The 27,459-nt window shown below is 39.6% G+C and overlaps 1 protein-coding gene across 2 annotated transcripts in view; it reads right to left on the reverse strand.

Moving 5' to 3' along the window:
- LOC126094485 (lysoplasmalogenase-like protein TMEM86A) overlaps positions 1-27,459 on the reverse strand; it is a 502,594-nt gene that overhangs the window by 15,689 nt on the left and 459,446 nt on the right. For both annotated transcript variants that reach the window (XM_049908882.1, XM_049908880.1), the window contains exons 4-6: positions 20,208-20,323; positions 14,265-14,375; positions 9,022-9,186 (exon numbers count right to left, since the gene is read on the reverse strand). In XM_049908882.1, coding sequence (XP_049764839.1) covers positions 9,028-9,186; positions 14,265-14,375; positions 20,208-20,323 — 386 coding nt within the window. In that variant the 3' untranslated portion in view covers positions 9,022-9,027. The remainder of the gene's footprint in view (positions 1-9,021; positions 9,187-14,264; positions 14,376-20,207; positions 20,324-27,459) is intronic.

Raw genomic sequence — 27,459 nt, forward strand, 5'->3', positions numbered from 1 at the left:
GCAATGAAATGCCAATCATTTGCATGTTAATGGCAGCCACACAAATATGAAAAATCTTGAAAGGCAACGAGTATCAAGACACAATTTGCTGTAATTATGACTATCACACCTATTTATGAAGTAGAGGGTGATTGCTCATCATTCATATACAAAAGGTCTATCATAAATTGTCTTCTCTCTAGGTCGCTCATTCATTGACCTGTAACCATGCTAGAGAAAGGTTTCTGCCTTTCCTGTGGTACCCAAAATTTTAAACTGTTGACAGCAATGAGTTCTTAAGTTGGACTGTCCCAGAAATGAAGTGTGCATAGGAAGCAGTCAGGCTGGGTGGATTACCTACAGTATTGAGCATTTTTTTTTTTAATTTTTATTCCATTCTATTCTATGATTCTATTATTAATCTTATGATGAAACAATGGCTGGGCTTGGACTGCTGCTGTACTGGATATTGTTAGATAAATGCCTACCTGTGCTCAGTTAATGTTGGTAGCATTCCCACACCAGGTACTGTGTACCAGATGATGTTATATTAAAGGTGTTGCTGACCATAGGTCGTGCTGAGGTGCACTGCTACAAGCCAATAGGAGGCTGAGAAATGGTTACATGGGGGATGCAGAGAGGGAACAGCAAGTTGACTCCCATGCCCCAGGGTCCCTTTCTTGCCTACTAGCTCTCCTTCTGACCAGATGTGTTTCCTACCTTCACTCTTAGGGCATCATGCCCTCAGTCTGGCTGTGGCAGCTTCCTGATGCTCCTGAACACATTACTTATATCCCTTGAGGAAATAAATTCCAATGATGACATCTAATCATTCGTGCATGATCTTAACTTTAATAACTGTCCTGACAAACCCAGATACTAACATCCTTCTTCCATCCTAAGTCAGCTGTGCCTGCACAGAAGCAATTACTGATAGTTCAGTGGAATACATCATACAATGTTATTACAAAATTAATTGTTGTTCCACTTTTGGCTATGATATGGCCATCGGTCTCTTGGACAATAACTGACATGAAGAAAATTAGGAGACTAAATAAATCGTAGCTGTCAGTTGCCTGAGAGTTGCCATTTCGAGATTTATACTTGAGTATGCAGTTATACAAATATTGTTTTTAGTGACAATTAAATTGCTTTTTTAGAAAAGGGTTTGTCACATAATGTATATAACACTACAAGCATCAGTGTGCAAGTTTGTTAATGGCCCATTCGCAGCCCTTGATAATGCCAAGTTGACCACAGAAGCTTTAAATGCAGTGGCAACAGGGTTGACAGGATAATTGAAGAGGAATATATGAATTTGCAGTTTCACCAGGGGGGAATAGATGGTGTAGGAATAACATAAATAATGAGCTAGTGGAGAATCATGCATTGATAGTTTGGCTGAACAAAAAAAAAGAGCAATGGTATTGAATAAATGTCAGTACATGAATAACGTTCAGCAGTTTTTTGGTGATAATCTGGTGGAGAAATGTTGAAAGGATCCCACTGCAGAGTACTCTGATCATGTAAAAATGGCACAACAAGCCTTTTCTCAAAGTGTTGCATAAAAAGAATATGGTTCGTAAAAACCAAATGGTTCCCAGGTTGCAAGCAATAGTTAAGATCCACAGAGGGGTACTCTAATCAGGCCCATTGTCAACACATGTGGGGGTGGGGGTGCAGGGTGGGGGGTATGACAGAGAGAAATTGCATGCCAAGTACTTGAATCAATATCACCCAGTAAACATCAATATAAGCAACAGGGAGCAGCTGATTAACAAACTGTGTAAAACAACAATTCCCCAGGGTCCATTGGTAGACATTAAAAATATGTAAAGCAATAGCTCAGTAGGGCAGATTCTGAGTATAATTAACTATAATTTAAGAATCCTGAGTGGCCAACTAGATGATGAATATTGATGTCCACAAATTGATTGATATGATATGCTTGGTGATGATAAACATCTTTAAAAACAAGGTTTGACTATGGAGTCCACTTTGGCATACTGCTTAGTTAATATCCTTATGACAAAAGTAAGGTCATGATGTTATGATCCAACTACCATTACAGGCCAGTAAGACAGGGGTTTGGTGTAGGTACATTGATGACATGCTGTTGTATAAATGATAAAAAAAATGATTGTGAATTTAGCATGGAACTGTGTAGTCTGCAAGAGAAAGTGTAATTTACAGTGTAGGACAATCAGGGAGGGGAGATGTCTTATTTAGACCTGACAATTGCACTCAAGGAGATCAACATGGAGTTTGATACATTTAGAAAGGATCAGCATTGACAGCCAATAACAGGTTATTCAATACATCACTAAGGTAAATGTTTATGGTAAGGCTTTTGTAAAAAAAATATTAGTTGGGATGTTTTAAAGAAAAAATATGGGCATAGAGCAATTCATGGGACAAATGGTGATACATATAATGCTAGTGAGGATGAATAACCAATTGACAGAGAGTGTAAGTAATCGTAGCACACCATATTTTGGTAAAATTTCCTAGAAGCTAGGAAACATTTAAGAGCAAGAAAACTTAAAACTGGCCTTTTGTATCCCTTGCAAAGTCAGTGAGAAGTAGAGACACAAAGAGAGCACATACTGCAGTGCCACAAGGATTTATAGTATCAGATGTGACGATTGCCTGAAGTGATACGTGGGGCTGACTGGCAGGGGATTCGATATTATGTTTAGGGAGCATTTAAACCAGGCTCATTCACTGTGAGCACCCACCTATGGGATTGTGGCCATTCTTCCACCAGAACATCTAGCAACTTAAAGATATTGCAGAAGGAGAACAAAGAGCAAGCACTTAACACCCTGGAAGAAATCAAGATAATGTGCTGCATAATGCACCTCCCCAGCATACAATCAATGGACACACAGACTAGAGACGACATTGTCTTAAAATGCTCAATAGATCCACAAACCCCTGTAATTTTTACACAAAACTACTACTTTTTTCCCCTTGCTACCTGTTCTGGGCATAGTTTGTGATTACTGTCAACCCCCATACTAGCACTTGGCTTGTACCTTTTAATTGTGTTATTCTTTGGTTTTTTTTGTCCCTACGAGAACTTCAATACTTTTTGCAAAAACATCAACAGTAGTTTTTACAGGTCCATAGGGCCTTGACACACTGTTTTTACCAGGTGCACCTATATCCCACCACAGCAATATGCTGCATGGTTCCTATGAACTGACTTATTACAACTTTTTTTTTATGCTGTGTCACAAGTCATAATGTGTGTGGCTGTAACTACGTAACAGTGGACTGTCACTGTTTACTAATATAAAGAATTTGTTTTTTGTAAAAAAAGTTACCTAAGTTTCCCTGTTGGGACATGAGCAGATGGGGTGCAGCTATGCACTCTTCTTGTACTATACCATCATCGTGCAGCGTGTGCAGAGCCAGAGGGCACATACCATGCTTGCTGTCTGTTCCTGCAGGTTCAATATTGATATGTCATTGCTGGAACTCATGTGATGTGAAGTGAACTTCCCTTGTGTTTTGACAAGTTTCTTCAACAAAGATAGATTTTTTTTTCTTTTATTGAGGGTACATTTCATGATTTTTATATTTGGTCTACATCTACATCTACATTTATACTCTGCAAGCCACCCAATGGTGTGTGGCGGAGGGCACTTTACATGCCACTGTCATTACCTCCCTTTCCTGTTCCAGTCGCGTATGGTTCGCGGGAAGAACGACTGTCTGAAAGCCTCTGTGCGCGCTCTAATCTCTCTAATTTTACATTCGTGATCTCCTCGGGAGGTATAAGTAGGGGGAAGCAATATATTAGATACCTCATCCAGAAACGCACCCTCTCGAAACCTGGCGAGCAAGCTACACGGCGATGCAGAGCGCCTCTCTTGCAGAGTCTGCCACTTGAGTTTGTTAAACATCTCCGTAACGCTATCACGGTTACCAAATAACCCTGTGACGAAACGCGCCGCTCTTCTTTGGATCTTCTCTATCTCCTCCGTCAACCCGATCTGGTGCGGATCCCACACTGATGAGCAATACTCAAGTATAGGTCGAACGAGTGTTTTGTAAGCCACCTCCTTTGTTGATGGACTACATTTTCTAAGGACTCTCCCAATGAATCTCAACCTGGTACCCGCCTTACCAACAATTAATTTTATATGATCATTCCACTTCAAATCGTTCCGCACGCATACTCCCAGATACTTTACAGAAGTAACTGCTACCAGTGTTTGTTCCGCTATCATATAATCATACAATAAAGGATCCTTCTTTCTATGTATTCTCAATACATTACATTTGTCTATGTTAAGGGTCAGTTGCCACTCCCTGCACCAAGTGCCTATCCGCTGCAGATCTTCCTGCATTTCGCTACAATTTTCTAATGCTGCAACTTCTCTGTATACTACAGCATCATCCGCGAAAAGCCGCATGGAACTTCCGACGCTATCTACTAGGTCATTTATATATATTGTGAAAAGCAATGGTCCCATAACACTCCCCTGTGGCACGACAGAGGTTACTTTAACGTCTGTAGACGTCTCTCCGTTGATAACAACATGTTGTGTTCTGTTTGCTAAAAACTCTTCAATCCAGCCACACAGCTGGTCTGATATTCCGTAGGCTCTTACTTTGTTTATCAGGCGACAGTGCGGAACTGTATCGAACGCCTTCCGGAAATCAAGGGAAATGGCATCTACCTGGGAGCCTGTATCTAATATTTTCTGGGTCTCATGAACAAATAGAGCGAGTTGGGTCTCACACGATCGCTGTTTCCGGAATCCATGTTGATTCCTACATAGTAGATTCTGGGTTTCCAAAAACGACATGATACTCGAGCAAAAAACATGTTCTAAAATTATACAACAGATCGACGTCAGAGATATAGGTCTATAGTTTTGCGCATCTGCTCGACGACCCTTCTTGAAGACTGGGACTACCTGTGCTCTTTTCCAATCATTTGGAACCTTCCGTTCCTCTAGAGACTTGCGGTACACAGCTGTTAGAAGGGGGGCAAGTTCTTTCGCGTACTCTGTGTAGAATCAAATTGGTATCCCGTCAGGTCCAGTGGACTTCCCCTGTTGAGTGATTCCAATTGCTTTTCTATTCCTTGGACACTTATTTCGATGTCAGCCATTTTTTCGTTTGTGCGAGGATTTAGAGAAGGAACTGCAGTGCGGTCTTCCTCTGTGAAACAGCTTTGGAAAAAGGTGTTTAGTATTTCAGCTTTACGCTTGTCATCCTCTGTTTCAATGCCATCATTATCCCGGAATGTCTGGACATGCTGTTTCGAGCCACTTACTGATTTAATGTAAGACCAGAACTTCCTAGGATTTTCTGTCAAGTCGGTACATAGAATTTTACTTTCGAATTCACTGAACGCTTCACGCATCGCCCTCCTTACGCTAAATTTGACATCGTTTAGCTTCTGTTTGTCTGAGAGGTTTTGGCTGCATTTAAACTTGGAGTGAAGCTCTCTTTGCTTTCGCAGTAGTTTCCTAACTTTGTTGTTGTACCACGGTGGGTTTTTCCCGTCCCTCACAGTTTTACTCGGCACGTACCTGTCTAAAACGCATTTTACGATTGCCTTGAACTTTTTCCATAAACACTCAACATTGTCAGTGTCGGAACAGAAATTTTCGTTTTGATCTGTTAGGTAGCCTGAAATCTGCCTTCTATTACTCTTGCTAAACAGATTAACCTTCCTCCCTTTTTTTATATTCCTATTAACTTCCATATTCAGGGATGCTGCAACGGCCTTCTGATCACTGATTCCCTGTTCTGCGCTTACAGAGTCGAAAAGTTCGGGTCTGTTTGTTATCAGTAGGTCCAAGACGTTATCTCCACGAGTCAGTTCTCTGTTTAATTGCTCGAGGTAATTTTCGGATAGTGCACTCAGTATAATGTCACTCGATCTCTGTCCCTACCACCCGTCCTAAACATCTGAGTGTCCCAGTCTATATCTGGTAAATTGAAATCTCCACCTAAGACTATAACATGCTGAGAAAATTTATGTGAAATGTATTCCAAATTTTCTCTCAGCTGTTCTGCCACTAATGCTGCTGAGTCGGGGGGTCGGTAAAAGGAGCCAATTATTAACCTAGCTCGGTTGTTGAGTGTAACCTCCACCCATAATAATTCACAGGAACTATCCACTTCTACTTCACTACAGGATAAACTACTACTAACAGCAACGAACACTCCACCACCGGTTGCATGCAATCTATCCTTTCTAAACACCGTCTGTATGTTTGTAAAAATTTCGGCAGAATTTATCTCTGGCTTCAGCCAGCTTTCTGTACCTATAACGATTTCAGCTTCGGTGCTTTCTATCAGCGCTTGAAGTTCCGGTACTTTACCAACGCAGCTTCAACAGTTTACAATTACAATACCGATTGCTGCTTGGTCCCCGCATGTCCTGACTTTGCCCCGCACCCGTTGAGGCTGTTTCCCTTTCTGTACTTGCCCGAGGCCATCTAACCTAAAAAACGGCCCAGCCCACGCCACACAACCCCTGCTACCCGTGTAGTCGCTTGTTGCGTGTAGTGGACTCCTGACCTATCCAGCGGAACCCGAAACCCCACCACCCTATGGCGCAAGTTGAGGAATCTGCAGCCCACACGGTCACAGAACCGTCTCAGCCTCTGATTCAGACCCTCCACTCGGCTCTGTACCAAAGGTCCGCAGTCAGTCCTGTCGACGATGCTGCAGATGGTGAGCTCTGCTTTCATCCCGCTAGCGAGACTGGCAGTCTTCACCAAATCAGATAGCCGCTGGAAGCCAGAGAGGATTTCCTCCGATCCATAGCGACACACATCATTGGTGCCGACATGAGCGACCACCTGCAGATGGGTGCACCCTGTACCCTTCATGGCATCCGGAAGGACCCTTTCCACATCTGGCATGACTCCCCCCGGTATGCACACGGAGTGCACTTTGGTTTTCTTCCCCTCCCTTGCTGCCATATCCCTAAGGGGCCCCATTACGCGCCTGATGTTGGAGCTCCCAACTACCAGTAAGCCCACCCTCTGCGACCGCCCGGATCTTGCAGACTGAGGGGCAACCTCTGGAACAGGACAAGCAGCCGTGTCAGGCCGAAGATCAGTATCAGCCTGAGACAGAGCCTGAAACCGGTTCGTCAGGCAAACTGGAGAGGCCTTCCACTCAGCCCTCCGGAATGTCTTTCGCCCCCTGCCACACCTTGAGACGACCTCCCACTCTACCACAGGTGAGGGATCAGCCTCAATGCGGGCAGTATCTCGGGCAACCACAGTCGTAGTCCGATCGGGGGATGCGTGGGACGAGCTGGCTGTCCCCAACAAACCCCCATCCGGATCTCCACAGAGATGACCATTGGCAACAGCCTCAAGCTGTGTGACCGAAGCCAACACTGCCTGAAGCTGGGAGCGAAGGGATGCCAACTCAGCCTGCATCCGAACACAGCAGTTGCAGTCCCTATCCATACTAAAAACTGTTGTGCAAAGAACGTCTGAACTAATCTACAGAGAGCGCAAACAAATTGACACAAAATTTAAACGGTTATTAAAATACAAGATTGCCTAGTAAATGCAGTAATGCTGCCACTTGTGCACTGCTGACACACTGCTCGGCAGCGGAAGGAGACTAAGCGATTTTACACTATTCAGGTACTAAAACGCGATGCTACAACTCTCAAATACTATAATACGCCCGAAATTTATGAATTAAACAATGCAAGTACCAAAAACACTCAAAGAAATTAAGAATTAAACTATGTAACAAATGAGTGAGCTAGGAGTATACGACTTGCTGCTGCAGCTGCTTATCCAACGGCGGCAGGGAGTGTTTTATGTTGTATGTTCCAGCTAAATTTTTAGCAAATTTTGATAGCATCATTCAGCCCATTTAAAAGTTGACAGTGCTCTCCTTTGGCAAATTATTTTTTGGTCAGTGAATATTGTATCTTCTACCCATTCTCACATTTTGTTCATCTTTTCCATTATTTGGGATTGGGATAACATTACAGTTTTTTAAAAAGATATTCCCTTTTTATTGAGGTACCTATGTTAAGGGGGGAAGTGGCTTTAAGCTAAGTAACAAGGTGGTGGTCCAAATAAAAGATCTTACATACAACTGATTTTTATTCCACAAGATGTACTTTCACATCTAGGGTTGTCCTGGACATGAAGTTGGTACTGCCACACAATCAGTTGGTGCACAAATACTTAACAACAACAATGCATGGGACAAAAGCAAAGAACAAAGCGTAAAGTATATAGTAATTAGCTGCAAATAATATTTATTGCAAATTCAGGTTTTGATCACTGTGTGGTGATCTTCCATGCTTAAGGACATATGGAAAACCAGGAACAATTAGGTAATATGCATGCCTTGCTATGTGTACAGTTATATAAGTTTCATATGTGAGGCAATGATAAAATACAAAATAAAAACATTACAACCCTTACATATATACGCACAGTCCCAACTGGACTACTCGTGTCCACGGTTGAGTTCACATTGAGGCCCTGTTTGCAATTAGTACACAACTTGTACATCATACTCATCTATAGTGTCATCTACATGTGTGATGTTTTGACAACATTTATTAATTTCACTTTACAATTTGCAGAAATCATCATTTCATTTCTTATTTTTAAAGTAATACTTAGGCACATAAAACAAATAAGGTGGTTATAACTAAATACAGTGACTTATGTTATACATTTACACGTAAGTTGTGGTAAGTGTCTGAAATAACCAACTTACAACTTGAAATAATACAGTCACTGAGCACTTCATTTCACATGGACCCAAACCTGATAAAAACGAACTATACATGCCACATTATAACCGAATAAAAATGATGATGTACCTTAAAATGCTGTGAAAAAAAAATGGAATGCTGAAGGTGAATATACAGCAAGTGACATAAACAAGGCACCAGACTTTGAATTCCATAGCAATACTCTCCTCTAGCACATTCCCACAAGAAAACTATCATTTACTTCAGCTTTTCTGGCAGAAATATTATATCTGAATGGATGTTATTCACTAAAAGTAGTGTCTTACCTACTATCAGTGAGATGATGAGCTCTGTGGAATTGCTATCCTGATTTTTGTATTTGCTGGTTCACTTGAAGTAATAGTCTTAGTTTTATCATAACTGTCCTTCGAATCTACAACGCTGAGAGCTATTCCCAGCTGAGCTGCATAATACGTAATCATTATCAAGGCCTGTTCAGGTGAGAAAGATTAAAAATTACATCATCATCATGATCAATGGATAGAAACTCTAGATATACAGAAAAATAGTGGAAAAATTCACAATCAGCAACTTGCATTATTTCAAAACCTAGAGTACAGTAGTCATAAACTCCATCAAACCCCCCCCCCCCCCCCCCCTCTTAACTTGGCTCAATATTGCTCCTTATATTAAGTATTTAATATTGTTCGTTCTCAAATCAACAATTTAAAAAAGTTTGATGATTGTAATTTCAGAGAAAATATTTCACAAAAATATCATCGTATGAATATCAATAGACAGAAAAAGCTGTCATACAACTGACAGAGGAAAACACTGTAGTATAGGTGACATGTTCAAAACACACATAAAATTTCAGATCTTCAGAGAGTGTTCCCTTACTTATTATAATTACTTACCCACTCAGATTTCCTTTAGTATGTTAAAAAGGCAAGTCTCAATTTTCAAAATACAGTAAACTGATTGTAATTGTTCAATTTTGAAGTCCTTCAGCTGACTGAAGTGACATATTGATGGGTTTATCCACTAAGAGGTGTATACAAAGGCAGAAAATATAGAGAATTAAATATTTAAGAAGCTCATCAAAGTGCATTTCAAAATTGAGCACAAAGAAACACACTTCACTTGTCACCAACAAAATTCAGCAGTCAAAATAATCTCTATATAAATAGAAAAATGTTGCCCTAGCCTCATTACCACTTCCCCCTCCCTCCATCCCCCACCTATCCAACATCCACTAACCTCACAAGTGTCAGTGGGATTTAGGGGAAAGGAATAAATGCACAATATACCAGAACATATCACCACTTGAGAGCATTGTTGAACCACTTCTTGCTGCTGTTCTACAGGTGCATGGTACTAGCATATTCACAGATGCAAATGTTGTGTTATGTCTATCTGTACCTAGCCTTGTGGTAATACGACAGCTGCTTTTAATCTAATGAATTGGCCAGTCCATTTGCTGAACAATGGTGGTATGATGGTGCCCTGATTCTGTACATTCTTAGGAATGTCTCTAGTGCCTTGAATTGGTGATACTGAAACTGCCAGTCTATCTGTGTTTACATACAATGATATACCAAACTGCACGGTCCTACACCAACACATTGTTTTGGGTACATTCTGAGATGTGACATCTTTGGCTGACAGAGCTTCTAGTGAATGTAAAAAGCAGTAAAGTGCTGTCATGCAGTATGTTCAGCTCGGCTTGATGGAACTTTTTCAGACTTTTTAGATCATGCCAAACAAATACTTTTGATTACACACACTATTGCCTTATTTCTTGAATGTGATCCAGCCTGTTGCTGGTAATCAGCTGTAATAACTGGGCACTCATTTGGTGCTGAGACATTGTAATACAACTTTGTGTTTGTGTTTGTGTGGAGGGAGGAGTGGAGGAGGAGGAAGAGAGAGGGGGGGGGATTGGAATTGACTTGCCAAAATTGCAAGCTGAACGAAGAAATGAACCATAATTTTAATTCACTGTCCTCCTCTTGTGCCCTGGCAAGATCTTCAAAATCTAATTAACTGCAATTGTCTTGATACAGACAAGGCATCTACTGGTATATTCCACACATCAGCAACATGCCTCTTATCATTAGTGAACAGGGTGATGTAGTCTAAATGAGGGGCTCAGAAGCAAAGTGATGTAAGTGCAATTCAGATACTTTTGAGATAAATGGCTTTGAAGTTCACCTGGTTATAAGAAAACCAGTTTCGCTGGCACAACATTGTAACTTTACAGAGATATACTATAGGATTTAGATGTTCTGCAGACAAAAGATGACACAAGTTCATACCACCATTCTGGATGAGCAAAGAGCCTAAAATAACTTATATTATTTTGATATGGAAAAGGTTTAGCAGAAAAGTAATAAAGGTGCACATGAACATATTAATAATTTTATCATGCAGTAACTATGACACTTTTGAACATTTTAAATAACATAGGGTAACATTTTAGTCATAGTCACTGTCCAGAATGTCGCTAGCAAGACCTTTTAAATCCTCCACGTCTGTTGTTACTTCCCTAGACCTATCAACACGTTCTTATTCATGATGATGACGTTCTGCCTCTCCATGTCATCCTGCCCCTCCTCATCGTTCTCGACATCCTGAGCTGCTTTTACTTTAAGACTGTTCCTCATACTTCAGATTATCAAAGAAAGCATGGTGGACAGGGGGGAATGAAGCATTTCAGCTCTTGCAGGTTATTCCACTTTACACATGTCGTGGGTAATTGAGCACTGTACAGTGTATTCAGTGTGACTGTGGGGGTCTCCCACAAAGTGGTTTGGAGAAGTCAGCTGTATAAAATTCAACATCCTCATTGAAAGAAATCTTAAAATGCATGACTAATGGACATTCCTTTTTTACATGAATCCATCTAATTGACCGCCAGGCAAATGCATTTCCTTCAGTATCTCCTGGAATGGATGACTTGGTCAAGAGTTTCATGTTAGCGATAGCTACAAAAACTCCCTGATTGTTTGCTGGACCTTTTAATGACATCTACCAATCCTGAGGCATGTACATATGAGTTTGATTCCTCTTGCGTTTCTCAATAAGACCAAATTATTGATCACACTCGTTGAACGTGTGCCCAGGTTCTAAGAATTTGTGATGGACTGTTTCAATATGTGTGTGAGAAATGATGTGCATCCAGTATTTGACAATTGTTTTTTAATATTTTAAAAAGCTGTACAAAGAGAACAGTTGCTCTGAATGATGTCAAATTTGAACAACATATTATTGATTCGGGGGGAAATGTAACGAAAAAAAGACCAATAAATGGAGCTGTAGGCAACAGAAGAGGCACACCAACCGAAGTGCAGCACACAGCTGTTCCTCAGTCTGCATCCAAGATGCTCAACATGATCCATCAAAAACCACGTGCCGCTGGTAAAGTTGTTTTATAAGAATAATTGCTGTGTGTCAGGAACCCTACAGAAGTTCCAGACACTCAACAGTATGAAGAAAGGTTTTGGTCCAATGTCCACTGATGGTCTGGAGAAAATGATTACAAAATTCAAAATGACAGATTCTTTTGAAGTCCACTGTGACAGAGGGACAAAATTAGTTGATCTAACACTTCTTGAAGATGTGGCAATGGTATTGCAAGAGGGATCAAGTGGTAGTGTGCAAATAAGCAGTGCATGGGGAACTACCAAAACACTGGCAATGCCCACAAACATGGTGCATAAAATCCTACAAAATATCCTGCATTGCTATCCATACAAAAATCACCCATGTTCAGACTTCCATGCTGAGCTGCCTACTAGAAAAACATTCATGCTGGAATTTCTTGTACAGGTAGAAGTGGTCAACGAATCCCCTGGAACTTTCCATGGACAGACAAAGCCATTTCCACCTCCAAGGACATTTCAATACACGGAACTGCAAAATATCAGCAATGGAAACTCCACACACATATCAAACAGTACCACTTCATTCTGCAAATATGATTGCGTGGTGCAGGTTGCTAGCATATTTATCACAAGTATTTTTTTTGAGGTGGTGAGTCCTGCATACGCTGTAACCAGTACCCTCACTGGTAAATGCACCAATGTCATTCCAATCCTTCAGCAGTGTGGATGTGTACGTAAAATCATTTTGATGCAAGACGGCACTCCCCTGCATGTTGCCCAGGCAGTGACGTGGCTGCTGCAGAGGCATTTAAGAAATTCTAAAATTACTGCTGTCATTCCCCTACACTCTGGCCACCCAGATCACCTGAACTTAATCCGTGAGAGTTCTAGCTGTGGGGTTATCTGAAAGATGTTATATTCAGTGCTCCAGTTATGAATGTAGCTGAATGGAAGGCACATATTGCATGACACATTCTGAATGTGACCTCTGAGATGCTCCTATTTGTTGTCTAATATGCTGTTCCTCGATTTCAACTTGTGGCAGGAAACTTTGGACAGCATACTGAATGTGTCTTGCATCAGTCTCATCACAATTAGAAACTGATATTTTGCTTTTTATGCAGGTTTTGGTCTCTAAAAACAAATTTTTCCCATCCAGTGTGTATGGCCTTGGCGTGATGGACAGGCTTATCTAACTAACAGTGCTTGAACTGTTCACAGCTGAACCTGTGGAGTCATCCACACAAAAACATTGTGGCTGGTGTAATGTGCAACTCAAATCATAGCCATCACAATGTGATTAATTTGTCATTTGTAGCAGACCCCATTTACCTCAAGATGCTTACAGCACCACTTATTCGTAAACTTTTCATTAAATTTTTTTGTTCCATGGCATTTCCTACTGCATCAATGATATGCTGTTCAAATTTGATGTCTCTTTCTACAGTGTTTGAAACTGGAACTTTACATTAAGGACACCCTGTACAGAGCCATCAAATTCAAATATGAGATAAAGCATCCTCTATTTCCATGTGGAACAAAGAAGCACAAGGTAGTACATCAAAAGCACCATGCAACTGAGCACATAGGAGGGAGACTGCATTTTATGGAATATCTTTAAAACCCTAAAACTGTAATCAGTAGACGCCCATTAGTTTGGATAATGTGCTGTTTCACAGGACTTGTGTTCACTGGAAAATTTAATGGCATAACCATGAATGAATAAATGTGCCAGGAATGAAAATCATTCACCGACTACAAAAAGCTAAGAAAAAAATCCATTTATCATTAAAGTAATTATCTGGCTCAGTCTTGTACTTTCAACATTAAAAACTGCTAGCATGGAAATTTACCTAGTCACTTCAACATTTCTCCTCTGAGTGCCATAATGTCAATTATCTCAATGAAAAGAAATACTCTCTGAAGAGCTGCAGCTACATTTCAATAAGTAGTTATTGATGATTAAAGGAATTTTACTCTCATGAAATATACTTCAACAAAATAAGAGTAGTAAATTCCATAATCTTATTTGATTCATAAACTAAAAATACACAACTCTGAGATAATACATGCTTCAGTCATTTATTATTCTGTCTTCTTAATCCTGCAAAATATGTTATTTCCAGTAAGCTGACATAAAAAGACAAACTGCCAAAATTTTACAACGATAAGTTTTTATTTACCTGAGAATGTGGAATTGGATGGTGAAAGTGATGGAATCCAATCAGTGCATCAGAAATAGCAAATACAATGCCCCCAGCACATGAGCATAATTTTGTCCAAGTCCAAAGCTCCTGTAAAATAATTAAAAAACTATTAATAATCTTAACAGTATTGTATAATATATTGTTACATTCCATCCTGGATTTTCCATTGTTTGATTAATAATCTGAAAATGTATTAAGTCTTTGACAATGCTAAATTAACACATGGGGAAAAAAATTAAAAATGAAAGCACACTTTTAACATGGTCAACTACTTGAGACATAGTAAGATGGGGTGGAGTTTCATTTGCTCCAATTTTAGACGTGAATTACCTTTTCTTTTTATTTCATTATGTATATAACATCTATAGTTATGTGAAGGAACTTATTTCTTTGTCAAGCCAATGTTCACAAAGCTTTATTGTTCACTGACTAATTTCATGATTTATGACAACAAAGGAAGAATTAGTTTATCCAGAAAAAAAATATATTTAACAGATTATTCAGAATTTTTGATCCCTTCAACACATGGAGTTTACATTTTCAATGAACAAAAAGTAAGTAGTTCATAAAATTACATACCTCCATCATGCTCCTCATACCAGCAAACATATTACTTCTCTTCCAAAACATTCCTATCTTTCAAAACATTCCAATCCTAAATTGCGACAATTTACAAAACTCTGTACCACAGTTTTGAATCCCTTACTTTTTCCCTCCTCCTTTTGAAAATGCCCACTTTCTACTAGAAAAACTTGTTAGTTTGCCATTTATCCTATTTAGAAAATATCACATTTTAGCCATTTTTGACAGGATTTGTGAATCCCCATGAGAGTATAAATAATATTTACAACTTAGTTCCAATAATGATATTAATTATGCCACTGTCCAAACCATTGTTAAAATTACAATTAGCAAAGGAGTAAGCATGTTTATGTCCCTTAATTTCTCTATTTTTCCTATTATAAATCAAAAGGTAATAACAAATTTTAATTATTATTCATATACATGTCTATAAATAACTGTCGAGGATAATACATCAATATTTGGTGTCTAATAACTAAACTGTTAATACCTATACATTGCCAGCAGGTATCAGTTAGTCAGCATACTGTAGTTAAATTGAAACCATGTATGTGTAAATATCTTCATGGATCTTCTTTGAGATAAATCAAAAGGTAATAACAAATTTTAATTATTATTCATATACATGTCTATAAATAACTGTTGAGGATAATACATCAATATTTGGTGTCTAATAACTAAACTGTTAATACCTATACATTGCCAGCAGGTATCAGTTAGTCAGCATACTGTAGTTAAATTGAAACCATGTATGTGTAAATATCTTCATGGATCTTCTTTGAGTCAGTCTGCAGTAATCATTAACATCATTAACATCATGTAGCTGTTGTGTCAGGTGGCAATAGGTATATAAAAAGTGAACAAATCTGTGTCACCTATGAACGTGTTGTCCTGTGATGAATACACTATACACTGTATAGATGACACATTAGGTTGAAGACAGACACGATTAAAAGACACTTACACATTGGCTTTCAGTCACAGTCTTCATCAGAAAAAGAAAGAGAAAAGCACACCATTCATTCATACAATCAAGCACACATCACACACACGAGAGCATCACTTCTGGCAAATCAGACCAGAATGCAACAATCACATAGAATGGAATCAGCAATCTAGAGAGGGCAAGGAAAGGGAATGGATAGTAATATACAGGTGGGGGGGAGCACTGTCCGGTGAAGTACGCAGGGACTAGAATACCAAAAGGCTCAGCATCACGAGGCAGCGGAGCACGGAGGTGGGGAAAACAGGGCAAAAAAGGAGAGGATTGAGGAAATATGGGTAGGTGCATTGGCAGAAGGGAGCAAACAAAGAGGATGGGAAATGAGAATGGGGAGGAGGTGACAGGACAATATGTTACCATAGGTTGAGGCCAGGATAGCTACAGGAGGAGAGAATGTGTTTTAAGGATAACTCCCACCTGCGTAATTCAGAAAGACTGTTAGTGAAGGGAAGACTCCAAATGGCTCGGGTAGTGAAGCAGTCATTGAAATCAAGCATGTTATGTTCAGCTACACGTTGCGCCACAGGCTGGTCTACTTTGCTCTTGGTCATAGTTTGGCAGTGGCTGTTAATCCTGATGGACAGCTACTCTGTAGTCAATAATTGCAACAGAGCTGATAAATGAGATGGCTGCTTTCACATGTGCTCCAGCCTGTGATGGGGTATGACCATCTTGTGACAGGACTGGAACAGGAAGTGCTGAGAGTTGCATTGGGCGGGTCTTGCACTTGTGTCTTCCACAGGGGCATGATCCTTGTGCCATGGGGTTGGGATTGGGAGGGGCATGATAGCTGTTGAAACACAGATACTGTTGGTGGTTGATGGGTTTACTGTGGGCATAGGTGCAAAGGGATCCATCAGAGAGGAGGTGGTCAATATCTAGGAAGGTGGCACAATAGACTGAGAAGGATCAGTTGAAAGGAATGGGAGAGAATGTGTTGAGCTTGTGAAGGAATGAAGACAGGGTGTCTTGGCCCTAAGTCCAGATCATGAAGATGTCATCAATAAACTTGAAGCAGACTAGGGGTTTGGCATTTTGGGAGGTTAGGAAGGTCACCTTTAGATGGTCCAGAAACAGATTGACATAGGAGGCTGTCATCTCTTTCACACAAAAATAGTCCCTCCCATATAACATAGCCACAGCCACCCGAAGATGGTATATCTTCAGTGACAAGAAACCCCTTGCCCAGTATGATGGGAGTCTTGGCAAGGCCTTCACAAACAGGCACCATCTCCCAGACCTAGTCTGCAAACAAATTTCTCATGCCATTTCCCCTGACACCCCCAATCCTCAGACCACCCCCAAGAACCAGCCACAAAGGAGTACCCCTCCATCGCCCAATACCAGACCAGACTGTAACAACTGAACCACATCCTTGCCATGGCTTTGATTACTTGTCATCATGCCCTGAAATGAGCAACATCCTCCACAAGATCCTTCCCATCCCGCCTAAAGTGGTGTTCTGTCACCCACCCAACCTACACATCATCATAGTCCATCCCTATGCCACTCCCAATCCCAACCCACTGGCACATGGATCATACTCCTGTGGAAGACCCAGGTGCAAGATCTGCCCAATCCACCCACCCAGACCTTCCTATTCCAGCCCTGTCACCAGTTTATCCTACCCCAACAGGGACTGGGCCACCCGTGAAACAGCCATGTCAGTTACCAACTCTGTTGCTATCACTGCACAGCTTTTAATATTGGTCTGATAACCAACCAGTTGTCTACCAGGATGAACAGCCAGCTACAAACTGTGTCCAAGAGCAACCACCCTGTGCCACAACATGGAGCTCAACATAACATTCTTGATTTCAGTGCCTGCTTCCCCACCCAAGCTGTCTGGATCCACCCCTCCATCACCAGCTTTTCTGAACTGCTTAGATGGGAGCTACCTTACAGCATATTCTCCACTTCCATAATTATTCTGGCCTCGACCTACAGTAACATACTGTCCCCACACCTTCCAGCCAACAGTTTCCATCCCCTCTGTCCTGTCACTTCCTGCCCATTCCCATCTCCCACCCTGATTGTTTGCTCCTCTCTGCCAATGCACTCATGCATCTTTATTCACTCTCCTTTTTTGCCCTGTTTTCCCCCACCTCCCTCACACACAACCTCCAGACTATGCACTGTTGGCATTCCAGTCCCTGCATGCTCTGCCAGACAGTGCTCCTCTCTCCCCTCACCTGTACACTGCTGTAGCTCCCCCTTCCCCAACCCCTCCAGATTGCTGTTTCCATTTCACATGATAGTTGACATGCTGATCTGAGCTGCCAAAGTTGGTGGTCATGTGTGTGTGAGGTACGCTCGCTTGTGGGAATGAATGGTGTGTGTTTCTCTTTCTTTTTCTGATGAAGGCTGTTGCCAAAAGCTTATGTGTAAATCTCTTAACTGTGCATGTCTACAACTTTACGTATCATCTTTACAGTAAGTAGCACTATGTTTTCCTACATTGTTGATATTCCACCCAGGAATCTCCATTGTTTGAATACACTACATAAACTATCATATACAAGCTATTTGTCATGATGTTATGAGTGTCAATAAATGTGGAAAGGTGTGAAGTTAAATAATTCATTGTCGTGTTCATTTCAAGCTTCTCATTAAACAAAAACACAAGGAAGCAGCACTGCTACCACCAAGACAAATCCAGGTTAGTCACATTCCAAACTGTATGCTGAACAGTCAAACATTTGGTAGGTAGCTGGAAGTATAGCAACACACAATGAAGACATTACATGTAAAGTTTATGAGTAGGCACTTTGCTAATGAAATCTTGAAAAATATCACTGATTAAAGCCAGGAAGTACAAGCCAGTTTAAACTGATACAGGAATGTATGTTTATGATACATTTTGTACCTACTACTTAAAGGGTCAGAAAACGTTGAGAATGAATTTAATTTGAAGCAACTGTAGCAACTTTATGAATAAAAAACTCATTAACACTTAGTTCTCATGTTTCTTTAAAACTACAAACACAATTTATCCTGATAAAAGTGTATTATGGTCCTACAAAGCCTGTTTCCAAGTTACATATATGGAACAAGTACTACACTTAATTTTAAAACTATACTAAAAATTTATGTTACAGTTGCAGAGTAAGTATTGTTATTTCGGTAGATTTTATCGCAAGTGTTACTGCTTTTTTCTAATGATTTTTTTTCCATTATGTTAACTTACTACAAAAAATACTAAAGATTTTTATGCCTAAACAGGAAACTAATGTATCAGTAGACATTTTATTCCTTGTGTATTCTTAATGTTATTTTCAAAAAGGAATCCCAGAACTTATGACAGTATTCAAGAATGTAATGAGTATCGTCATTTTGAAGATATTCTCTTTTGCTCATTACTTTGCAGAAATCACCTTCAACTAGAGTCTACTACTGATTTTTCTTGCTGTTTCCTTCTAGTCCAAGAATTGTGCAAAGCAGAAATCAAATAATTGACAAAAAGAAAAAAAAAACATGTTTTACTTGTTAGTTTTGAGTAATGCATTCCCAGGAAATTGCCAACTGTAACTACACTTTTATAGGATCTTTTTGAGAGATATAGTTAGAACTAACTGGAAGTGACATTCACCTCAACACATCCACCATACACTGCAACCCTAAGAGAGCCATAACCACAACATGCCAGCCACTGTCTCAGCTAAGAGTGTACAAATCACACCCCATGGAGTTCAGAACATGAAGAACCATATTTACACAGCAGGAGAAGGGCAGCAAGGGGTGGAGGGGGGTTGCGGGAGTTTTCTAAGCTCTTTTACCATAAGGCCTAGGGTAGTGTTCCAGAACATCAGTAACCAAACACTTCAAAAAGTATGATTATATTTAAATGATGCCTTGAGTTTCATTATCTGATATGAATACATTCAAATGTGTGGCAATTACTTCATTAAGTACCTGAAACCCATTGACAATTTTTATTGCCCTTTTTTTCAATTAAAGAGTTTCCATAAGAATTTCTCCAATATGTCTCCTTAATGTGACACTGATGTTTCAGGAGTATTGATATGACAATAAGCAAATCCCATTAAATAATAATAATAATAATAATAATAATAATAATAATAATAATAATAATATCAATAAGTAGTCACAAGATGACAATGTGTGACTCAATTTTACTAACAAATAAGGTGTTTGAAAGAACAAAACTGACCAGTCTTCATGGTACCAAGTCAAACTCTCAGTTGCAGATCATAGTTTTCAAAAACAAATGAAAATGGAGATTCAACAATTTCTTCACTGGAAGGTTTAAAACTTAAAATAATGTGATCAAAATTTTATTCAGTTAGATATTAATTACAATTATTTCTAGTTACCTCAAAGAACTGTACTCTAGCAATAGCTCTCCATGCCATTGTAACCAACAGAATGCTGTAGATGGGAACTCCAATCATCAAGACACCACTCAGACCAGGCATCAAAATTACTACAGCTGGAAGAAATAATAGAAACAATCACTGTAGCAATCACTGTAGCTGTAGTAGTAGTAGTAGTAGTAGTAGTAGTAGTAGTAGTATCTACCACTATTACTATAACATAAACAGCATTATTTAGCTTTACAATGATACTGATACAACAGAAAGTGATTATCTGATTGGATATAATATTACAAGGGTGTGTTGAAAAATAATACATCTAAATTTTTATGTGAAAACTCTTTAAGCTTTTTAAATAATATAAAACTTATTAACATTATACACCTTTATTCTTCATGTTACATATTCACAGCCCTCTGCAACCAGAGGGCTCCAAACTGTAGTATAGAACACAACAGTGTATAATGTAACAATGTGTGAGCAACAGCATGCTGTAATCGAGTCTCCAATTCAAAGAGTTCATCCACACAAGGAGCACCCAATCCTTTAGCAAAAACTGCCTCAGGACATACAAGCACTGAGACTTCTACAACAATCCAATGTCTTGGATTCATGGTCATCGATCATCCTCCATACAGTCCTGACTTGACTTCATCCTATTTCTATCTCTTTCCAAAACTTACAGAACACCTTCAATGACTTCACTTGATAGTGATGAAGCAGTGTAAGTGAATGCGAGTTTGCGGCTCTGTAAACAATGGCAGACATTCTACAATAACAGTAGCAAGAAACTGGTCTTTCTTTGGGAGAAGTGAGTTCGTCGCTAGTGTGACTATATTGAGAAATAAATATGTCAAAAATAGGAATGCCAAGTAGGGGTTGTGTGACATAAACCAAAGTTGGTAGGTGTGTTTCTATATCTGAAATATGATGTCTACTCAAATTTTGTGCCAGTAACAGAAGAGCGTCACTAGCAGCACCACTATGGGGATGTAACTCAGGTTCGCTTTCAATACAGGCTATAACAGTCATGCATTAACCTGTGATTTTCCTATGGTAATCACTTAAATAAGTTACCTGACAAATTTATCCCTGAAATTTCATTACTCTACATTAATTATTTTTTGGTGATGGAAAAAAACTGCATCAATGTAGATAGGCTGTATGAATTACATTTCTGTTTAGTAACTTTTCAAGTCATTGACACTTTCACTACCAACAATTTCATTTTTTTATGTACAGATTAAATGTTGAGCATGGAAGCATGGCTTAATTGTCGCATTCAAGTAGCCAGAAAGAAAATTATGGGGGCAGAAAGTTCAACACACTCATTACATAGGTACTGCCTAGTCATGTTTCTATTCATTTTGTACCAATCAGAACACATTTTTAGAACATGGTAACACTTTTAAAAATGCATATAGCACATTATTCGTTGTCAGATTCATCCTGGGTAACATCTAATGTGAAAAACACCTCTCAACTAATTGTTCTTCTATATCATAGCACAGTCTCATTATTTGGGCACTTGTTGCATAATATCTATATTGAAAGCACCCACGTGATCTACCAACTGACCTGCCTACACTGTGATGCATTCTATGTGGGAATGACCAGCAACAAACTGTCCATTCACATGAATGGACACAGGCAGACAGTGTTTGTTGGTAATGAGGATCACCCTGTGGCTAAACATGCCTTGGTACACGGCCAGCATATCTTGGCGCAGTGTTACACCGTCCGGGTTATCTGGATACTTCCCACTAACACCAACCTATCTGAACTCCGGAGATGGGAACTTGCTCTTCAATATATCCTCACTTCCCGTTATCCACCAGGCCTCAATCTCCACTAATTTCAAGTTGCCGCCACTCATACCTCACCTGTCATTCAACAACATCTTTGCCTCTGCACTTCTGCCTCGACTGACATCCCTGCCCAAACTCTTTGTTTTTAAATATGTCTGCTTGTGTCTGTATATGTGTGGATGGATATGTGTGTGTGTGCGCGCGTGAGTGTATACCCGTCCTTTTTTCCCCCTAAGGTAAGTCTTTCCGCTCCCGGGACTGGAATGACTCCTTACCCTCTCCCTTAAAACCCACATCCTTTCGTCTTTCCCTCTCCTTCCCTCTTTCCTGATGAGGCAACAGTTTGTTGCGAAAGCTTGAATTTTGTGTGTATGTTTGTGTGGCTGTCGACCTGCCAGCACTTTCATTTGGTAAGTCACATCATCTTTGTTTTTAGGTATATTTTTCCTACGTGGAATGTTTCCTTCTATTGTAACAATATCTATATTGAACTACATGGAAATGTGTAAAGGTGATGTTCAAATGTGATGCTCACTGACAAGAATCTAATAGCACTTGATTTTAAAAAAAGTAGACCTATTAGTATGTTTAAGTCTCTCAACAAGACCCACTTAATGTAGGTCAGACCCAGAAACCTCATTGAACTTTTAAAATTGAGAACAGTGTCAATCACTTTCAGGATGGCAGGCCTAAAATTAACACACCAGCAATTTCTCTGATAAAATTTAAAACCCATGCTGTCTTCCTACTGCTCTAATCAACCTATGATCAGCTCCAACTAACAAGTAATTATTTCAAGTTTAGAGGTGGCATAGACTATAGTGAAATTTTCCATAAACAACATAATGGGAGACTCAACTGTGGACCTGATACCATTGAATTGTGTAGCAAACAGAATCATGCTTAAAACATATATCTAAGAGCACCATACTCCTGCTTGAATTGCTCTGAATATTAACAACTCGATATGTAAAAGATTGTCTGGAAAGAAATAATCATATGACTGTGCAGTGGAACTATGCCGGAATGTTATGCTTCAGAACAGTGCATAAACACTGTCTAGATTGAAGAATATACTTATGAGTGTGTTGGTGACAGGCTGTTGCATTGATAACTTTAGATTCTTTTGTTCTATAACACTCTTCATGGGATTCTATCCTCACCATGTGTAGTCTCCTTGGACTGAAGCAACACATACTGTAGCTCCCATAGAAAAGGGGCAGTTTTATTCCTCAGTTTTATTGGTACTGAAATATTAATCACCCCTCTTCAGCAACTCCCAATGGTGGTGGGGATCTGTATCCCAGTTTTCAAAGGTAGTGATCAAAGCAAAAACTCCACCACTGTCTGCATGATGTCTCTAGCTACAGATTGATTCATTAGAGAAGCTACTGACAACCTGACATGCTTGCCAAATATCCTCCCTATGAGTTCACACACCGCTTTAGAGCTATTAGAATGAGTCACCGAGTCCAGAAACACTCATCATGACCACTTTTTCCTGCGGTGGATTGTCATACGGTATTTGTCTTTAGACTTCAAATATGAAAGGCTGTTTGTTGACTACTAAACTGTTGACATGTCACATGCCTGACCCTGATTGCTGGGCAATCATCATCATTTCATCATGGCACATGTTGCCTCTGAATTCTGCCCGAGATCCTTGGGATGGTTCCATTAGCAGCACAGTGGATTCTGGATGTTATTTCCATTTCAGAAATAGCCAATGGGCTACACTATCTCAGTGTTCAAAAACAACCAGTTGGCTGCATTGTGTTTGCTATGACAGCATTCCTCAAGGCCACTTACTTCTAGGGACTGCCGTGAGAGGTCGATCTAGATGGCAAAGTTGTCTCTTTAATCCAAGTCATTCACCACTGCCCACTGAGCAATGTTTGCACAGGCAGGAGAGCAGAATACGAAGTCAATGGTAGAGAAAAATTCCACTGCAATTCTTGAATACCAATGTGGCAGGAGGATATGTATCCTCTTATCACATTACATACATTAAAATCTCCTTCAAATAAGAATAGCAGTGGGAATTGAAAAACCAGGTCAGAGATAGCCTTTGTATCCAAAGTTTCAATGGGTGATAAATAAATGTTACATTATTTAACTTCATAAGATGTGGACTAGGAGCTGAGTGACGTATTATTCACCAAGTGGCGACTCTACTTTTAGCCATGTCCCCACTGAGGTGATCTTTATCATGAAGCACAGCAGCTATTTAAGCCACTTTCTCTTGAACTTATTGGTTATACAATTCAGAAGAGAAAGAACTGAAATAATTTGCTGGTTCGCTACGAAAAAGCTGAATGTACATGACTGAGTCGTCATCGACTATGCTTGTTCAGATACGTGCTAGTCAGTCTGTTTTGATTCCATTTTCCTCACATTACACTCTGTTTTACTTTTGTTCTTTGGAATCTATGGTGCTGATTTAAACTGAGGCACACAGTTTTTCAGTAGCTTCTTACCACAATGTTGTTTCTACTTCTAGTGCTGACACTTTCCTTATCGCTGGAGATGGTTTGGTGTCAAGAATCAATAGCAAGATCATCCACAAATTTGATGTAGTTGCAAGAGCTGTTTTTCTGGGTCTTTTGAAGCATTTAATTCCTTCTTAATTTTTACTGAGGGCTACCACAAAAGATGTTGTATATGTATGTAGCTGAAGAAATTTCCATCAGTTATGCTATGTATTAGTCATTTTTATCACCTGGCTATTCCTTTCTTCTTCAAAGATAATACACTTCCTGCTGCATGATAAGTATCTGACTGAGCCAGCAGCACAAGTCAGGAAAGATACTTGTTTCTTCAGCATGAGTGGCCACACTGTGTTTCCCATATGTAACCTGACCTCGAACATGTGATATGTGTGAATTTCTGATACGTCAAACTGCTCTCAGTGTTTTGGATTTATAGTCTAACTCTGAGAGGCAAAACCTGTAAGATGAACATCTGTGTAAATGCTGCTGTTTCTCTCCAATCATCTATCACATAATGTTTTGCACTTCAATTACCTCTTAATCAGCACATTCCTCCTGACAATCTTCTGTATATGTACATGTCATTGTTTTGTGACCGTCACTTTGATACAGTTAAGGTTATAATGCAGCACCACTTCAATGGAGTATTCACCCCCAATTGCTTTGATTTCAGAAGGTTGGTGCATTGCTTTTATATCACTGTTTCTTCACGTAATCATCCATTTGCACTTTACTGATGTATCTTATAGGTAGGACCAAACATTTTAATACAAAAGGGTGATATCTTCTCAAATGTACATTTTCTTCTAGTCACAGTAAATACATTTTGACACACTAGGTGTGCCCTGTTATTGTATATTGTTTTAATTTTGGAGGATGTCTGCTAAAGAGGACTAGCCTCCCATGCTCTACTGGATGGATGTTTTCACTACTCACCATAAACGCTATACTGCCCAAGAGATTTTTTGGGACTTCATAGATGCCATGGTGTTCCCACACAGCTAGAAATATAACAGTTCGACTACACAGTTCTGTTACTGCCCATTTACACATTCATTATGGCATGCTACCATATGGAAAAGTGTCATATGGTTGGACTGCACCACAAGCTTTTTTTTTTTTTTTTTTTTTTTTTTTTGTTATGGTTTTAGGGCGCAAAACTGCTAAGGTCATTAGCACCCTGTCCACCACAAGCTGCGCCTAAGTAATGCATGCACAGAGGCAAGCTATCATGGCATTGAGCACTAAAAGGAAACCAGAAATTGTTGCTTTCTCTATGGCAACTGCTTTATATGCGACAACAGTAAGCAACATGAACAGAAAAAAACTGTCATTATGGTTGAAAAAATGGATGAACAGACAGCCAAAAATTGTAAGCTTGACATTTCTTTGAAAATAACTTCTTTTAGAGGATGAATATTCATTTAGAAAATGAGGATTAGGGAGGATGATTATTAGTTCCTACTGGACCTCATATAAGATAAATTAAGCAAGCAGGGCTCTGTGATGAGAAAATCAATTACTTCTTTCAAGTAGCTACTCTAAGAATTCATACCACTGATGAATCCAAGTCCATCAAAAAACTATACTTGTGGTATGTAAACACCCCCACTGCTAGCAGGGCTGGTTTGAAAACATTTTTTGCACATGAGTGAGCTATAGTATGGTCCCCTCACCCTTTCCCTCTTTTCCCTCTAACACTTCCACCTGTGTCAGTTTTCCCTATTAGTTGCTATATGCACTGTATGCAAACCTTGCACTTGGCCGCCCCTGGCACCTCTTTCAGCTTGGTACCCTAAGTGGCCATTACTAATTGTGATATGAAGGGCTTATTTCAATAGCGGTACAAGTTCATTTTTGTTCATTGTGAGATACACAGTCCTACAGTTAAATGAGCACTGAAAAATCTGCAGTTGAGATACCAAAAATATTCAAGCATATGGCTTCTTGCTAGAGATGAACCTTTCTTTCTGTTTGTTAGGATCATTAGTTGCAGAAGCATTATAGGCAGAAAAGTGGAGGTAATGGACTTGTACCACTATTGAAATAAGCCCTTCATATGCCCTGTATAGAAACCATACAGCTTTGGAGTCTCTGGCGCCCAAGTGGCAGACTGTTTTGCTGACTGCTAGCACCGCTTCTCTTTGAGGTCTCTACAACTTATCTTTCTTATCAGTAATATGGACAACACAGGATTTTTATTTTCTTCTTCATTTCTTCTACTATTGCCTGCAGCCTACAGTCTTTATGTACACTGTATTTCTTTAATGCTGTATCATGTTTCTTCCTGTTGTAATCATCTTTACTTCCAGTATCAAAGAGAGACAGTTTCAGTTCATACTGTTCATTAATATACTGATGTGTTCCTTGCATTCTTCTCAAAATAACTTTGTAGCTTGAAGATTTCTTAAGTAAGAGAACCTATCATGTCATCATCATGAATGCCCAAATGAAGAGTGATGGGACTGTTCTTATTCTACGTGTACCTAAATGATCTGACAGAGAGCGTGAGCAGCAATCTGTGCCTGTTTGATGATGAAGATGATGATAATGAGGTGGTGTATGGGGAGGTGTCATCAATAAGCGACTGTAGGAGGATACAAGAGGATGTAGACAAAATTTCTAGATTTTGGTGATTGGCAGCTTGCTCTAAATCTAGAAAAATATAAGTTGATGGAGATCAGTAGGGAAAACAATCCTGTAATGTTCGAATACAGCATTAGTAGTGTGCTGATTCACACACAATCATGTCAGTTGAATATCTAGGTGTTAACACTGCAAAGTGAAATGAAATGGAATGAACACATCAGAATGGTAATAAAGAAGCAGAATGGTAGACTCAGTCCATTGGGAGAATTTTAGGGAAGTGTGGTTCATCTGTAAAGGAGACTGCACACAGAACACTAACACGACCCGTTCTTGAGTATTGCTTGAGGTTTAAGATCTCCACCAGTT

This window comes from Schistocerca cancellata, chromosome 8, assembly GCF_023864275.1.
Source record: "Schistocerca cancellata isolate TAMUIC-IGC-003103 chromosome 8, iqSchCanc2.1, whole genome shotgun sequence".
NCBI classification, from domain to species: Eukaryota; Metazoa; Arthropoda; class Insecta; order Orthoptera; family Acrididae; genus Schistocerca; species Schistocerca cancellata.